At 40.8% G+C, this 19,073-nt stretch overlaps 1 protein-coding gene and 1 long non-coding RNA gene across 3 annotated transcripts in view; one reads left to right on the top strand and one right to left on the bottom strand.

The window, feature by feature from the left end:
- The window catches only part of LOC144056071 (transcriptional repressor scratch 1-like), a 29,614-nt gene that overhangs the window by 10,038 nt on the left and 503 nt on the right, over window positions 1-19,073 (bottom strand). For both annotated transcript variants that reach the window (XR_013294990.1, XM_077572463.1), the window contains exon 2: window positions 10,811-11,615. Coding sequence is in view for 1 of the 2 variants with exons in the window: in XM_077572463.1 (XP_077428589.1) it covers window positions 10,849-11,615 (767 nt within the window). In the remaining variant the exon portion in view is untranslated. The remainder of the gene's footprint in view (window positions 1-10,810; window positions 11,616-19,073) is intronic.
- Window positions 47-696, top strand: LOC144056075 (uncharacterized). Its single transcript, XR_013294991.1, has 3 exons — window positions 47-144; window positions 230-301; window positions 387-696. It is a non-coding gene; the product is annotated as an uncharacterized LOC144056075 (long non-coding RNA).

Raw genomic sequence — 19,073 nt, forward strand, 5'->3', positions numbered from 1 at the left:
CGCAGAAGACGTCAAAGGTAAGCACAAACTAGCTATGAGATACTTTTCTAGCACGCTGCTAGCACCTCGTGTAACGTGAATGTGCATTCATAGATCGTGGATCGTGCTCACAGCGACGTCCCACTGCAAAGACGACAAAGAGAGGTATAAAAAAAGTGTTTTCAATACACCGCAACAACAAAAGAAAACGCTCTTTCGATATTATTGTAATTGTATATATTTCTTTCAGCTGCAGCTCAGAGTGACGCTCCTCAGAGTGAGCAGAATAAAGGTCCATCAACCAGTGGATCCAAGAAAAAACGTAAATATATATATTTATATATATATATATTGCATCACACTGATCTAAAATGAATATTATATGATATTGAAATGTATATTTGCAGATCCCCAAAAATCTGGCTGGCATGAAGCAGGCTGGCAGCCAAACTCCTTCCCCTTCACTGTGGAGCCAGGACCAAGAGGTGCCGCAGCAGAGCTGAATTCAACCCGGCCAGTTGACTTCCTGCAGCTCTTCATCACAGACGAACTTCTGCAGCACATTGCTGATCAGACAAACTTATTTGCACGTCAGTCAATGCAAAAACGGGCTGAAAGTCTGCCACACTGCAGGAGTCGTGCTTGGAAGCCAGTGTCTGTGTCTGAGCTCAAAACGTTTTTTGCACTCCAATTCCTTACTGGGTATATAAACAAGCCCAGTATCGAAAAGTATTGGACTCAGGACGAAATAGAGACGACACCATTCTTCAGTCGCGCAATGCCTCGAAACCGCTTCCAGCTCATCTGGAGTTTCCTGCACTTCAACGACAACGAGACGGCACACAGTTCAGACGACAAACTATTTAAAATTCGTCCTGTGTTCAATCACGTTGTAAACAAGTTCAAGGAACTGTTTCAACCGGGCAGGAATATTTGTATTGATGAGGGAATGATGAGTTTCCAGGGACGTCTTTCGTTCAAAGTGTACAACCCCCAAAAGCCGGTCAAATATGGGATCAAATCATACATTTTGTGTGACTCCCAAACCGGCTATTGTTTCAATATGCAACCCTATGTTGGCATTAGTTGTTCTCTCCCCGATACAGTGTTCAACTTACTGGATCGTCTGCCAGGAAATGGGTATACACTATTCATGGACAATTTTTATAACTCTATTGCTTTGTGTGAACGTCTCCTGGCAGCGCGCACCAATGTTTGTGGAACGCTGAGGAAGAACAGGGGTGAACCCAGTGAGATAACGTGCCTAACCAACACTGGCCTTGGGGTGGGGGGGAAACTGGTAAGGCACAACACAAATGTTTTAATTGTGGCATGGCAGGACAAACGTTTGTTGAGGATGGTGACAACGTTTCACAAAGATGAAATGCGGACAGTGGAGGTGTGGCGGAAGGCACAAAAAAAAAAGTGCCTTTCGAAAAACCAATTTGTGTTGTGGACTACAATTCCAAGATGAATGGAGTGGACAAGATGGATCAAAACATCTCGTACCACCCATTCACACGGAAAACGTTGAAGTGGCACAAAAAGTTTGTTGCCTATCTTTTCCAAATATGCATGTTCAATGCTTACATATTGTACAAAAAAAAAAATGGGACGAGTCAACCTTTTTTGGAGTTCATCCAGCAGGTGGTGAGAGGGTGGCTGTTGCCACAAGACCAGGAGGAAGTTGGGATGGAAGAGCATGAGGAAGCCAGACAAAATACTAGGTCACCGTATTTTGATCCTGAAAGCCGACTTGATGGTAACATGGCCAAACACACGCTGGAACACATGCCTGCTACTTCCCGGAAAAAAAAGCCAGCAAGAAGGTGTCGGGTCTGCATGCGAAGGGGCATTCGCAGTGAGACAAGGCTGTGGTGCAAATCTTGCAGTGTCCCCTTGCACGCAGGCGAGTGTTACACTGTTTACCACACAAAAGTAAAATTTATGTAGTTCAAACATCCACACAATTGTAAATAATCACACATGCACTGTTGTACACCTTTGTAAATAGTTTGTCAAATTGTTACTGTTTTCTATGTAAATAAACTGGTTTTTTTTGTTATAAAAAAATACTTTTTCATTGTTGGTGGTACTGTTTTATAGAAGTAAAGCACTATTTAGGTGTTTGTGGCATCATTCATGGACAAAAAGAAGTGTACAATTCACTGAAGTGCATGAAATAACATCGTTTCACAAAAAGCCGTTTTTCTCCACTTTTTGTTTCAAAACAGAATTTCGGTGAAAGTTACCATTTTCTATTGTTGATTACTGAAGAACGGAATAAGCTAGAAACAAACTTTTTTTTTCTGATGAAAGATGAGAGTCGGTAGTTGGTAGTATGTGTGTTTCCATAGTCCAAACACAACATTTTCTGTGGACCTTGAAAGATCACTCAAAATGCTTAAATCGGCTGGCAGTGGGGACAACCCGTTTCGGAAAACGTCTGGCAGTGAAAGAGTTAATGACTTAAGCACATTCATTAATGCTACAATGAAAATCTTATAGCCAATTTAAATCTGACGAGGCCAATTTTTGTCTACAGCTTATAATGATTAATGAAATGTTTTATCATAATATTTGCTGTTATAGATATGGCATGAATGTGCTTCCAGCCATAAAATAAATGCAACTATCACCAGCAAGTAAAATCATAAAATAACATCTGACCCCAGGGCCGTCACTAAAAAGATATTCATGGGAGGATAAAATAGAACATATTCACCTTATTTTCGCCGTCTTTGCCAAAACTTACTCTCTTCCATGTCTGTAGGTCCAATCACCAATCCTCAATTGTCCTCCTGTGAATTCATTCATTCTCACGGACTATATAATTATCACATTGAGACTAACTTATAATTCTATATTTAATTCAACATGGACTGTTTGTGTCCTTCGCGACGATATACCCAGACAGACCAATAATTCAACCATCTGAAAAAAATTGACTCAGAGAATTTTTCAGACCGATAATAAAAGAACTGCAGCAGTAAATAAATTTTTGCTTTAAAAAGAGGGGAATTTTTTTAAATTTAACCAGTAAATTTGCCAATGAGTCCCAACTCAGTTGTTTAAATTTCAAAAGAGAATTTGGGAAAATATTATAAGACCAAATTCAATAAGCGTCAAATAACGGAAAATATAATAATTAAGATTGAAATAAATTTTATCCTATCTTTATTTACATAAGCTGTTTTCAATTTCCGAAACCACACAAAATTTACCAGTATTTTTCTACTATAAAAATAGAAATATTGTACCTTAAGCCCATAAATTTACAAAGAACCCCCTTTTTAGCCAACCATCAATTATTATTAAGATATGAAGTCGCCCTTCATTTATCATTAATATTGCGGCACCCAAACGGAGTGGGGTATTAATTTTAAAAAGTTATTAGAGCCACAGCAGCAGTTTAGTTTTGTAGTTTTAACATGTCACCATCAAGCTTGCTAGTCCCCCTTGTTGATGTCGGTCTAACAGCTGACTGTTGTAAAATAGGCATAGATACAAACAAATCAGATTAAATCAAAATAGGCATCAAGAGTTTTTAAAATATGATAAATCTGTGTGTATAGAGTGTTGCCAATCAGTTGCTTCTGTGCACGCAATGTTTTACTGTATATGTTATCACCTTACACCTGTCAAAAAATAGAGTGCAGTGTAAACAGTCAGATACCGTATCACATGGTCTGAGATCACTAACTCAAGGAAACATTCTTGGTGGGGGCAGAGTCACCAGCGCAGTGGAGCAGTTTTTTGAGGGATTCCCAGGACAGTTCGGGGCGCAGGAATGCATGCAAGGAAGTCTGTGCGGAGCACTGTGTGTATTGGAGTAGTTTGTTTTCATTTAAGACTTTTGCATGTGAGTTCAGGGTACAGTCATTGCGGAAACTGCCCACCAGGTGGCGCCAGGAACCGTTGCTGTTCATCGGGTGGCGGCCGGGACTGCTGTCTGCATTCATTTACTGTCATTTGTCCAGTAGGCAGTTGACCTCAGTTGAGACAATGATCTCGATTAATGAACGGCACTCGACTGAAACATTAAAATCTGCCCCAACACTATTAGGTGATGACATATCAGTAAAAAGTCGGAAGAACAAAATCCTCCTTTATTTTAATAAAAAATAAAAAAATATATATATATATTTTTTTTAAATTAAAAAATAATAAAAAATGAAAAAATAAAAATAAATAAAAAGAATTAATTAATTTAAAAAAATAAATATAATAAAAAATAAAATGTAATCAAAACAATAAAAGTTTACAATTAAATAATTGCTAATTATAATTCAGTATTGTTATGTTTTACAATATTTAATTTAATATGTTTTGCATACCTTCATAAATAATACTTAATATTAAGATAGGACAGCTTTGCTCTAACAATTTACAAATATTATACAGAGTCAATTGGCAAGTGTCTAGTTTTCAATTAATATTTCACAAGAGTACCCCTTTGTCAGCTTTTGGTCAAACATCAAGTCAGAGATTATTTTTTAATTACATATCACCTCAAATTATGTCAAAAATGGGATTCTCCGGGCAGCACGGTGGCTGACTGGTTAGCACGTCCGCCTCCCAGTGCAGAGGACGTGAGATCGAGTCCGGACTTTGGCCTTCCTGGGTGGAGTTTGCATGTTCTCCCTGTGCTTGCGTGGGTTTTCACCGGGTACTCCGGTTTCCTCCCACATTCCAAAAACATGCATGGCAGGTTAATTGAACACTCCAAATTGTCCCTAGGTGTGAATGTGAGTGTGGTTGTTTGTCTCTGTGTGCCCTGCGATTGGCTGGCAACCAGTTCAGGGTGTACCCCGCCTACTGCCCGAAGCCAGCTGGGATAGGCTCCAGCACCCCCGCGACCCTAGTGAGGAAAAGCGGCCAAGAAAATGGATGGATGGATGGATGGATGGGATTCTCCCAGATGGCTCCCTCATGGAATGATCTGTCTAGTCTCAGGGACTCGCATCGACTCCAAATTCTGAAATGGGACTTCATGCAGCAATTTAAAGGTTAAATATATACAGGAGAAATTAAAAATAATTTTTCTACTACTAAGCATGGGAAAGGCCCCTTTTTTAAATTGTAATTAACAAAGGAAGGAAGTCTCCTTTTACATACAAATAACACATTACTTCTCCCCCAGGATGGGAATAGGGCACTTGTCGATAATGGTCCTCAAAACACCAGATTCTGGAAAGAGACTCAAGGTTAAATAATGTTCTCACTTACGAGGAAAATTATGAGGGAGAAAAAATCAACTATAACAAAATATTTCATGTAAAAAACAATCCCAAAAAATTAAATATATATATTTTCATTAAACTTTTAAAAGCAGACCTAATTAGAGCACATACAAACGCAACAATCACACAACCAACACCCCCTCCTCTATAGAAAAAATTATATTCCCTCTTTCTAAAAGCCTTAAGGCTGCTGGCAATTTAATTTGGAAAAAGGGTGACATCTGGCGGTCAGCTAGAGTCATAGCAACTATCATTCTTCAAAGTGATTCGCCTAATTAATTTATATTCCAATATCACAGCAATACATTCAGTTTTACAGTTATGTATGTGTAATAAACGTGAGGTACACATGGAAGTGTTGCAATATTTTGACACTGTACATCTATGTTATGTGCTGTTATTCGTTCGTTTTGTATTAAACATAATTTAGATATGACGCATGTGCGCTGTGATGCCAGATAATCAACATTAGTCGTTAGGAGATGTTATTGAGGGCCTTAGAAAATCAGTTACGGCCACAATTCATGTAATGTCGTCTAATTATTTAACGTAGGCACTGACGTTCGCGGCCTGTACAACAGAGTCGCATTGGAGATTTTATTAGTAATATTACCGTCCCAATCAATTTATCCCGTTCAGCTTTTACTAAACGGTTTTATTTATTTTATTACGTAAATTCGTCATCTACAGCTGTTTTTATTTGCAAAGCGAGAAAAATTGAAAGCTATTTACTTAGATATAATCAAAGCCATCCGAGTATCTTTACAGAACCACCCAAAGTCAACATTTCAGCATTAATCATAATTTAATACACTTTTCTTACAGTTACGTCCGGGTTTTTCCTCTATATAAAAAATACATATATGTCGAACACTTTTTAACCAGCGATCGGCGTTTACGTACATATACAGTTAAACTGCCGCCTTTAAAGACATCAAACAAATCCCAGATCTTATTGGAGTAAACTAACCTTTTCCACAATAAATTTAAATCCAATAGTTCAATATTAAATACATTTCACGTCATTCTTTAACGATCAACGGCCGATTACAAACCCCGGAAGCTTCTCAAGTCGTCTAGCGGAAGTACTATCAGGTCACCCATTCGGTTTTTCAGATTAAAAGCGCAGCCGTAATTTATATTAAACATCAACCTGTCCAGTTATTACTATATTAAAGTTATATAAATAGTTATAACTTCACAGAAATACCCAAAGCTAGCATTCTAGCATTATTCATCATTTTATCCACGAATCCACGATCATGTTTCGCTTTTCTTCCACTCGAAGAAATTACAGATGTGTCTCGTATGAGTTCGTCCAGCGCATGACGTTTTTACACATGCAAGTTCAACGGCTTTCATCAATGATATTAAACATACCGTAGATTGTAACGGTGGGAAAAACCTTTTTCACAGCAACTGTACATCCACTCGTTTAATTCGTCTTTAATTTCAGCAGCTTCTTGTTGTTTTCATGAAGTTGGAAGTGCAAAACATTGTGTCGCGGTCAAAAGAGCTTTCATAATTTCTATTAATTATTGACCTCCGTAGTTAATAGTTTATTATATTATATTACAGTCATTATTATATTTAAGTCGTATTAATAGTTATAAATGCAGTGACGTCTCACTTATAATACACTATTATTAGTCAACAAAATAGCTCTCGCGCTTCCTTTAAAATAATAATAATAATGACGTCCGATTATTGTACAAAAGACAAACAAACATGAAATGTCCCTTTTGCGACACACAAAAACAAATACAAATCCGGATGATTGTTTTCCTTTCAGCTGAACAATCTTGTCTAAGAATATTAATATCCAATCATTCAAAGACCTATCGATTGATCTCAAAGCGGCGTATTAAATCCGCTTATGCCAACCTGTTTTCCAAAAGCTGAGTAAATATATCTTATTCAAGGACCTATTACGATTCCGTAACAGCGGGCGTACTATCCGCTGTGGAAATCTGTAATCTTAACCTCAATTCATCCAAAAATCTCTCGTTTTTTTAAAAAAAACTGACTTCCTCTCAGCTAACTTACATATACAAGGCTTCTAAATCAATTATCCAAGTATCTATCGTCTTGTAAAAACAAAATGTTTCCCAAAACTGACTTCCCAAGCAATTGCACTCAATTCATCGTGACAGCATTTCCGTAAATAATGCTCCATCACCACAAATGTATATACTTCAAAAATCCAAAAACAAGGATTTCTTGTTTCTAGGATTCCATAATGGAACAAAACAACCTTTTGTTTTAGATTTACTAATATCTGTTCACTTAGATCTCATATACAATTTAGTCACAAATTAAATGACATGAAAACAGGTCTCAGAGTAGTCAACAGACAGAAAATCAACTAGGAGGATAAATGTCTTCTTACCTTTAATTACTTTGGCGCCAGATGTTCTGTCTGCTGACCAACACCTCAGCCCGAAATCACGTCGGGGGTCACCAATTGTTGTGGGAAGATCTATTCCTCCGCGTGTTCGTTTTCTCTCGGGTAGTGAGAATGTTGGTTATCTGGATACAGGCTGGAGATCGATGAAGAGTTCCTTCAAAGCTTTTATTTCTACAGAATATTCCGGGCACAAGTGAGTTCCAAACAATGGCTGTAACCTCTCACAAGTGCGAAGATTACAGAGGATAGAGGAGGTTATTCAGTCATGACTGCACCTGGCAGAAATTTGATAACACTCACAAGGTTACATCCGCAGAACAAAGCTCTACTGAAGAAATTAAAACAGTTATGACTAAATCTGGGCAGAAGATACACTTCACTATCTATCTATCTATCTATCTATCTATCTATCTATCTATCTATCTATCTATCTATCTATCTATCTATCTATCTATCTATCTATCTATCTATCTATCTATCTATCCATCCATCTATAAGGCGATCCAATGTCCGCACAAGTGTATGTCTCAACAGGGAACACTTTTATTGTCGCTCAGAACAGTGGTCCTCAAACCTGGTCCTCGGGGACCAGTATCCAGCCTGTTTTCCATGTCTCCCGCAGCCAACACAGGTGATTCATATCATCAGCTAATTAGCAAGCTCTGGAGAAGCCTGATAACGATTCCCACCTGTGTTGGCTGCGGGAGACATGGAAAACAGGCTGGATACCGGTCCCCGAGGACCAGGGTTGAGGACCACTGGCTTAGAAAACAGTACAATCCAACACGAGTAGCAACGTCACTAACGGCTCTCAAGCCTGCATGCGGGAGTTGCCCTAGTAACCCAGTAGCAGCGCTTTACGGCATGTCAGACTACTGTCGTAAAGTCCAGTGCATATAGTCCTCATATGACACTATCTATCTATCTATCTATCTATCTATCTATCTATCTATCTATCTATCTATCTATCTATCTATCTATCTATCTATATATATATATCAAACTGTGAGGTGTTTGCTTTTAGTGACAGCATATGGCCTTCAATCAATCAAACAATCAATCAATCAATCAATAGCCTACATGTTTTTTAATTACACAAGGATTTTTGCTATTTGTAGGCTGCCCGGGTCCCTATCACCCGCAAATAGCAGGGGCACATTGTATAGAATATATATATATTGTGGTGATATTTATTTTTATTTTGTCTTCATGAGCATACTTAATATTGGAGTAATCCAAAAGTAATCCAGTTACATTACTTTAACATTATGGTACTATGGTGGATTATGTTACTAACTTTATTTTTTAGCAGGCAACTTGTAATAGATTACATTTTAAAAGTAACCCTCCCAATATATATATATATATATATATAAATTTGTCTCTATTTTAAAAACTAAAAAAAAAAATCACTAGCAGTTTGTGAACCAAGGCGAGTGTGTTACTTTGTGGATTTTAAGCTTAACTCATTCAAAACCAAAAATTTATAAATACTTTTTTTTATATATATTTTGTCCTGCACTCCCAAAAACACAATGTTTTTTATGTTTTTTTTTTAAAATGCTAGAGCACACAGAAGGCTTTGATGCAGCTTCTCACATGAAGAGGTGGCTTAAAACAATGGTAGTTATTACAAAAAAACGGCCAGCAGGTGGCAGCAGAGTTTAAGAGATCAGCCAGGGCAATGTAGCAACAAGCTCTTTTTCCAGTGCTTTCAACAGATTTGTGAATAATGATAAAACTTAGCTATATTTTAATGCTAATTGCTGCAAAACGGAAACAGATACACATGTACTTTTTTCGTTGTTTTTTTTTTTTTTAATTTATTAAGTTTTTTATTTTTCTTTCTTTTTTTTCCCGGTGAAAGAAGAGACTAATCTTTCTTTTGGTAGGTTCCATGGTTTTTAGGGGTGTTAAAAAAATAATAATTCAGCAATATATGTAGCCGAATCGATGTTTGAACAACAAAAATTATGGAAATATTCAACAAAACGTCTTACTTGGGGTTAGGGTTCACTCGTTGCATGGAAGAATGTTATATAAATGGAACACTAAACCTTAATATTTTATTTCAATGCTGTTCAAACATGAAACAGATTGCAACAGATTGTTTGTTAAATACAGTGACTCAGAGTTTTAAGCCTGAAGTTTCAGATAAACAAATACATTTTCAATTTTTCAATTCATGTACAAGTTTACTTATTAGTATTTTTTTTAATTTGAGTAAAAAATAAAAAAAAAAAGTCTCAAAAATCAACCTAAAGATTCGTATCGGGATTAATTGGTATTAAATCGAATCATGACCTATGAATCGTGACACGGATCGAATCGCCAGGTACTAGGCAATTCAGCCGGGAGTGAAGGGGGTTGCTTCAGTGAAAATGGCTGGGAAAGGATGGGATGAAAATTTGTTTGCATAATTTGACACCATAAACAAGAAGGATATTTATTAAGTATTCCATTTGATCATCTTTATTGTTTTCAACAATCTAATCAGACAGAATAAATAATTTATTATAGGAAAGAATATATTTTGGCTTTTGTTCACAACAAAACAGTTCATGGCTTTGAAATCAGCCCAACAATAATTTATAATAATAAGTACAAATCGTCAAATAAATAAATCCTTCCATCGATTTTTCTATACTGCGTATCCTCAGTGGGGTCGCTGCAGTTGGTGAGCTGGAACCTACAGTATCCCAGCTGACTTTGGGCAAGAGGCAGAAGAGATGCTGGACTATTCAGCAGCCAATCACAGGGCAAGGGCACATACATTACATACAAACAACCATTCACACTTACAGGCTACTTCAGAGTTTTCATTTAATTTAAGAAGCGTGATTTTGGAAGGTGAAAGGAAGGTGGAGTAACCCCCAACCTCAGAAGTGAGAGGCGGACCTGCTAAACTCTTGTTCACTGTGCCATCCTGAATTTACAACATACAAAACTAAATGATTATTCAATTTAAAAAAAAAATATTTGACCTTATTGTTTAATAAGATGCTCATGAATAAATGTGCCATTTAAATACAATTCCTAAAACAAGGCAATTATGAGTTTATCTTCGCACGGAATTCCTGAAGAATTTGAGTGGTTATTTAAATGTTATTGCATGTATCAAAAGGCAGGATTAAGAACGCATACATGTGATAAGCCTAAAAGGCCTAGCAAGCAGTATTACCCGTTGCAGGGATAATTTCATCGAAAGAATAAAGTCAGTCAGTCCTCTGAGCTGCACTCGTCCTCTGCTTGGTGCCCTTTGAAGCATGCTGATTCGTAGTGTTTGTTCAAGTAAGACTTGAGTGAAAAGCTTTTGTGGCAGCGCTTACACGAGTAGTGCTTGAATGCCGAATGCGTCTGCATGTGGGCGCGCAGGTTGGAGCGGTCCGCAAAGGCTTTCCCACAGTGGGCGCAGGCGAACGGTTTCTCACCGGTGTGGGACCTCATGTGGCCTTGCAGGAGCCATGGCCGGCTGAAGGCTTTACAGCACACCGTGCAGCCGTGCTTCAAGTCGTGGGTCAGCATGTGCATGGACAGTGCGGGCATTGATACGTACAGCTTGTGGCAGGTGGGACACTTCCTGGCTTGCTGGCTGTCCAGGCTCCGATGAGTCTGCTTGTGTCTGCTCAGATTAGATGATGTTGCATAAGATTTGCCACACTCGAAGCACACGTGACGACCTTTGCTTTTGGATTTTGAACTGTGGCCCGCTGACCCTTTACCCTTGCTGCTGTTTAATTGACACCTCCGGTTGGGTCTTCGGCTAGAGCGTCCATCAGAGATGAGTATGGCATCGATGGCGCTCACTGCCATATCTGACTCGACTGAGGTGCTAGAGACTGGGCTGTCTGGATCATCTATGTCATGGTCAGAGAATTCATCCCCGTTGCTACCACCATATCCTTGGGAGTACGACGTCACAGAGGCCACCTTGGACAGCTTTGTGTTTTGCACCACTGAGGGAATTATGTAATCATGGATGTAGCCTGTGGGGGAGTGGGGGGGAGGAGGGGGAGATACATTTAAGGTCGGAAAGAGTTTTTCTAACAAGATGTGCAATTTCTGGAGAAATTGTGTGTGAAAGCTGAAAGCTAATATTTGAATGCATGTGGAATTCTTGTGTAACACTTTATTGTAATAATAATGAGGAATAAAATTGACTATAATGGATGTTAAATAACTGGACAATGATTATTATATGAAATTTGGATTCAAACCATAGAGTCTAACTCACCAGCCTCATGCTTTAACCACTGGACGATTGTTGCCTTAGAAAAATCTGTGACATGGTCATATAATTGTATTGAGTAATACGATATAATATTGAAAGCTGTCGTTGAATTTCAATGAGTGTATTTTGTCATTGAAAATATGGAAATTTAATGAATAAAACTTAGAAATGTGAAATGACATTAAATATAATGGATGTGAAATAATTGGACAATGATTATTATATGAAAATGAAGTTGGACCAAAACCTGCTCCAACCGGGGTTTAAACGCTGGTCTCCCACGCAATAGGCATATACTTTAACCACTGAGCTAACTGACTTGTTAATACATTCGGGAACACTGCATAATTATATTGAATTAAGTGGAATAATACGAGATGGTAAAAGTACTGACATTCTGTACTTGAGTAAAAGTACAATTATTTTCATAAAAAAGGACTTTGGTAAAAGTAAAAGTACTCATTCAAATAATTACTCATGTAAAAGTAAAAAAGTAGAGGCTCTAAAATTTATTTTACGAGTAAAAGTAAAAAGTATTTTTACCGGATGTTTCCTAATTTGACAGCATGATTTATGATGTTGTAAATTTGTTAAACATAAACAAAATGACTTCAGATATTTTACAACTTGCATATACAGTATAAATAATAAAAATAAATATATAAGTGATAAAAAAACATGTATAAATGATATGCTTAATGATGTTTACAGGGGGAAACTTGTATATTTCTTATGAAAGAATTAATATAATATAATATAATAAAATAATATAATTACTGTAATTCAACAAAAGATGCCTCTGCCAAATCTAATATTGAGGTTTAAGGAACTGAGCAATAAAAGGAAAAACGGGGTTTTCAAAGCAGCACATACCGTCCACTTGTTCTTTTTTATTTTTAACTTGTTAAAAAATAGTGACCACCCGCCCCAATACTATGCCTAAGAGCTGTATATGTCTAATCTGTATGCATGCCGGATAGTTTTATACAGTATTCTGCCCAGGCTATAGGCTATCCAGTCATATATTAAGATCAGTGCATTAACCAGGGCCAAGCGAACCAAAGGGTAATGACTATTTAGCTTTACTGTACCTTACCTCGATAAATTGTTTCAGATTGGACAGGGAACTATTGCAGGCGGCTAGCACGTGGACATTAGCTTGACACAATGCATTCACCATGAATTGTTCTTTAAGATGACCAAGGTGAACATTTCCCGCAGGTAAGTCTATGGGTGGGCGGAATTGGTAGCAAGCCGACTCGCTATCTCCTTCTGAGTCGAATGTTGACAGTTTCAATCACGTTTCAACTTCAACACTCTCCGCCACGTCATCTCATAGATTGAGATAGACCCTATCACAAGCGGGGATGTCGGGACTGTGTGTAACGCTTCATATGATTGGCCGAGCCAGGAACATTGACCGGAGTTTTTGCACTCCTCTTTTTAATCGTTGTCGTGAACGTAAAACAAAAGTAACGAGTAACGACCCTGTTTTGAAAATTTATCGAGTAAAAAGTACAGCTACTGTTTTAAAAATGTAACAGATCAAACTAAAAAGTATTTAAAAAAAATAAATACTCCGTGAATTACAAAGTACTGGAAAAAAACTACTGAAGTACAGTAATGAAGTACAAATACTTCATTACTGTACTTCAGTAGTTTTTTTTAAGTAACGAAGTACAAATACTTAGTTACTTCCCATCTCTGAACAATACAGCTGCCATGGAAAATGAATATGGATTTTATGGGTTTAATCCATATTTATTTGATAATTAACGCATTTCCTGATATATTTACTTATATTATATTTATATCTACTGTATGCATATCATCTAGTGTCTTTTGTAAATTTACACATTTGCAACACACATTCAGAGTTGGGATTCAAACTAGGGATGTCCCGATCACACTTTTTTGGATCCGAATATGAGTAACCTCATTTTAAGATCGGCCGATTCTGAGTCCCGATCAGATACCTCGGCATTTTATTAAGAAGAAGAAAAAAGTGTTTTTTTTGTTTTGTTTTTTTAAACAAAACCACCCCAACACCTTTATATGGTGAGTGGAGCAGTGGTTAAACTAAGAAAACTGTCATGAAATGGTGCACGTACGAGAGGGTGGTCCCAAAGGCGAGGAGACACATCAGGAAGACAGGAATTGTGAACAAAAGGAGAAACTTTATTGGAACAAATGGGGATGGGTGAAAGGACGAGGACTGGGGAAGACATGACTGGAGGAGACGGGGGCAGACAGGTCCCCATGACGGGACTGGGCGAGAGGAGGCTGGTCGCCGTGACGGGACTGGGCGAGAGGAGGCTGGTCGCCGTGACGGGACTGGGCGAGAGGAGGCTGGTCGCCGTGACGGGACTGGGCGAGAAGAGGCTGGTCGCCGTGACGGGACTGGGCGAGCGGAGGCTGGTCGCCGTGACGGGACTGAGCGACGGGAGGCTGGTCGCCGTGACGGGACTGAGCGACTGGAGGCTGGTCGCCGTGACGGGACTGAGCGAGCGGAGGCTAGTTGCCGTGATGGGACTGAGCGAGAGGAGGCTGGTTGCCATGACGGGACTGAGCGAGAGGAGGCTGGTTGCCATGACGGGACTGAGCGAAAGGAGGCTGGTTGCCATGAAGGGACTGGCTTGACCGAGGTTGACTTGGCAGAACTTGGGAAGCTTGGCCTGATGTGGAGAACTTAACTATGATGAGGACGACTAGACTGTGAAGAGGACGACTAGACTGTGAAGAGGACGACTAGACTTTGAAGAGGATGACTAGACTGAGACGTAGACGACTAGACTGAGACGTAGACGACTAGATTAATACGTAGACAACTAGACTGAGACGTAGACACAAACACAACAGGCTAAATACACCAACACTAATGAGACACACCTGGGGAACACAATAGAAAGAGGACACCGATTGGTCAAACACACTGGAAAGGGAACAGGCACACAGGTGGATATAATCAGACATAACGAGACAGGGGAAACACTCAGAAACACAAGACAAACACCAATCACAGAAAGACACAACAAACACACCAAAATAAACAAAACCCTAACCCATACAAAACCAAAATGTGACAGTACTCCCCCCCTCACCACCCCCAAGGGACGGCTCCCAGACGTCCCTAAACAAAAACTAGCCAAAAGCGGGAGGGCGGGGACGGGTACAAAGGCGTGAACACTGCCCTTAGACAGATCCACTGTCGGAAGTCATTAACGGGCTGAAGACAGCCTGACAAAGCGGCAACAAATCAGGGGGTGGCCACAAGGATTGCGGCGCCAAGGGCTGGATCCGCCTTTGAGCGCGGCGCTCGCACCACCTGCCGCTGAGTCAGAGGGCGGCAGCAGTGCTCGCGCCGCCGGAAGGGGATCCGTGGGCGGCCGCAGTGCTAGCGCCGCCTGAGGGGGATCCATGGGCGGCCGCAGTGCTTGCGCTGCCTGGGCTTGAATCCTGGCTTTGAGACGGCGGCAGAGACGGAAGAAGCCGGGGGCTGCTGCAGCAGCAGAGACGGAAGAGACCTGGGGCTGCTGCAGCGGCAAAGACGGAAGGTCCAGGGGCGGCAGCAGATGGGGAAAGGTCCAGGGGCAGCAGCACAGGCGATAGGTCCAGGGACGGCGGCAACGGCAGAGGCGAAAGGTCCAGGGATGGCGGCAGCGGCACAGACGAGGAGGCCAGGGACGGCAGTAGCAGCACAGGCGAGGAGGCCAGGGACGGCGGCAGCGGTACAGGTGAGGAGGCCAGGGACGGCGGCAGCGGCACAGGCGAGGAGGCCAAGGATGGCGGTAACGGCACAGGCGAGGAGGCCAGGGGCTGCAGCGGCAAAGGCGTAGAGGCCAGGGGTTGCAGCGGCACAGGCGTAGAGGCCAGGGGCTGCAGCGGCACAGGCGTAGCGGCTCGAGACTGAGGCTGCCGTGGAGCCGGGACACGGACTTGAGGCTGCCAAGGAGCCGGGACAATCCATATGCTTCCAGCTCGGTCCTTGGTTGGTGGGATCATTCTGTTATTAAATGGTGTGCGTAGGAGAAGGTGGACCCAAAGGCGAGGAGACACATCAGGGAGACAGGAATTGTGAACAAAAGGGGAAACTTTATTGGAACAATAAAAGGACTGGGCGAGAGGAGGCTGGTTGGAGGTGACAGGACTGGGTGAGAGAAGGCTAGTTGGAGGTGACGGGACTGAGCGAGAGGAGGCTGGTTGGAGGTGGCGGGACTGGACGAGAGGAGGCTGGTTGGAGGTGATGGAATGGGCGAGAGAAAGCTGGTTGGAGGTGACGGGACTGGACAAGAGGAGGCTGGTTGGAGGTGACGGAACTGGGCGAGAAGAGGCTGGTTGCCGTGACGGGACTGACAAACAACAATCACAGAAAGACACAACAAACACGCCAAAATAAACAAAACACTAACCCATACAAAACCCAAACGTGACAAAAACATTTAAACCCCCTTTTTTGGCACATCTATGAGTTACTCAAAGGGCTATAATATAGTATTTATATAGTATATACATTTTTTACAAGAGCTTTATTTTTGAGAACCTACTGTAGCCGTTATAGAGCGTGAAACAAGCCAACTTCACAACAAACAAAAAGCTGCATTTCAAGAGCAAGCAAGCAAAAATGTTTTTAATCTTATCATATCCTGAGTGGTCTGGACTCGCACCAGGCTAGACTGCCGGCCCGGGCGGGATTTGGCGACCTTGCGAAGGACGTCAAACCTTCCGGAGGCTAGGCTAAGATAGGTTAGGCGCCGTGGTCTCTCCGAGACTACTGACGAGTCGCGTTCGGTGCCTCAGCTGGAACCGCGGGGAGGAAAGAAAACACGTCCGCAGCCGGATCCGTGGGGAGGACCCGAAGCATGTCCAGAGTCACCAGCGCCTGTTAAGTGCAGCACAGCAGCGAGGAAGCATGCAACGCATCTAATGTATATCCTTTCTGCCACGCGAAATGCTCACTTTGCACACAGTGCAAGTTGCACTGTCTCCGCTTTCCACATTAAAGATAACAAATTATCATCTACCTCCAAATACCTCGGCGTGATTTCCTTGTTTAGCCTCGCCGCTTGATGGCATTATGCAAATAGTGTCACTGTAGCAAAGTGACACCATGCTGCACGCTAAGCTGTTTGGAAAAATGAAGTCTCACTCTGTGCCACCGCACAACTCCAGATCTAATAAAAAGTTATATAAAAAATAATTACATAAATTTATCCGAGTCCTGATCAGGAGACGTCCAATTCCGATCGAGTCAGCAACCATGTGCCTGATTTCCGATCATGTGATTGGGACATCCCGAATTCAAACTTACACCGTCTTGGTTATTGGACGATGCCCTTTAACAACTGTGCCAGCAGGCAGTATCAGACACCTGCAAATTAGGATGATTGATATGTAAAGGAGTGGAATGCTGACTTAAGTCGAATGTCAGTCCCATTGAAAATGAATGGGAGAATTTTGATATTAAACGTTGAATTGTGCAAAAACTGTAAGCATGTTGAACAAGAAAAATATGAGCCCTGGTGGTGTGAGTTTTTGTAAATCGGCTGTTGTATGTGAGAGTTGAATGACAACGAAAAAGTGAGGAGTTGAAAAATTAAGAATCAGAACTAGACAAAATCTTTCTGCAGAAATTGCGTGGGAATGCTGACTCAGGTGGGATTCAAACCCAACCAATCAACTGAGCAGTATCAGACAGCTGGTAATGATGAGAAGTTGTATGTATGGAAGTGGACAAGGAAAGAGGGACTTAGAAAAAGTTCAATGTCTGTCCCATTGAAAACAAATGGGGATAAGTTGATATTTAACGTTAAATTGTGTGAGTACTGTAAGTAATGTGGAATCAGACAATATATTCACGCTCAGAAAAACGTAAATGAATGCACCACTTGAATGAATGAATGCAACTCTTTATTACAAACATTCATCAATATGAAAACTAATACAGTAAGCGATTTTTGAGTCAGCTTCAGCAGGCTGTGAGTATGAAATATTAATTAGTCCTTAAGCGCAGTTGTCCCAATCAATACAACTTGTGACTTCAACAAGTGCTCTTCAAAAAAAATTCTGAAAGGCCATCACGTCTGAATATAAATCAAACATATTGTGCTGACTTTGGCAAACGATCCAGTGTGCAATCATTTGGCTCCTGATCGATCCACCTGTCGTCGCCTCGCAGCATCTCTAGTTTTCACCGTTAACTCACAGTGCCTCAGTCTTAGCAGTGAAGTCGCTAAATCATTTTAATCAGATTATTGCTAATCTGTGATATTTTTAGGGGGTTCATGAGTATGGTAATGGGGCAACTGAGTGACAGGAGGTGGTGAGCTGCATTTTGGCAAAGGAGGGTCTTTATCTGAGCGTGTGAGAGGGAAGGAAGGGGGGAAAGTGTCTGATGTTGACATCAGTGCATGGTTTTATTGAGCCTCTACCACCTCCATCATCGCACACGCAAAACAAAGGCAAGCAGACAGCTGGCACCCTAAAACTGGGGGGCAAATGATTCAACTCGAATGGGGTTGGTGATGAGAGGGTGCAAAATCTGTTCATGCATTTCTTTGGATGCTCCCCATAGCCAAATATAGCCAAAGACAAATCACCACATGCTGTTATTATCACAAATACTCCAGATTAAAATCTACTGCTTGCCAATGTAGTGCTCATGTTGCCCTTGATTGGATTACCTGCAGCACTTTCTATTTTCTGGTCAATAGCCATCCTCTAAAAACGCTGCTTCATCACCTCTTACTGCTCCACATATGGATTGTGTTGCTGCAATCCTACTCCCTGTGGCAATCTAACATCCTGCATGATCAGATGGAGAGATGAGGTGGGGAGGAGGGAAGTGGGGGACGATAAAAGGTGAGACTCAAGGGCACCTGCACCATCTACGGATGACACAGTCCCATGTGGTTCTGTTTTCTTTTTTTTTTGAAAGTCAAAAGAGCATGTTGGATTTTGCCCTGCTCCCTACATACACATATCCCATCATTTAAATTCAGAATTCAGCTAAAGCCAAAGACAGATGTTCAATCTAGTTTGGGGATTAACCTGATTGAGTTGGTGTGACTTGAATACTATTTAGTGTCCTGAGTTTTACAGATGAGGCCTGAGAGGAGGTGAGGTTGTTTCACAGAGTGCTGTAGTAGCAAAAGCAAGTCATTTCTTTCATTGTTTACTACATTACATACATAACATTGTTATCATTTTACAGCGG

Source organism: Vanacampus margaritifer, chromosome 8, assembly GCF_051991255.1.
Source record: "Vanacampus margaritifer isolate UIUO_Vmar chromosome 8, RoL_Vmar_1.0, whole genome shotgun sequence".
NCBI classification, from domain to species: Eukaryota; Metazoa; Chordata; class Actinopteri; order Syngnathiformes; family Syngnathidae; genus Vanacampus; species Vanacampus margaritifer.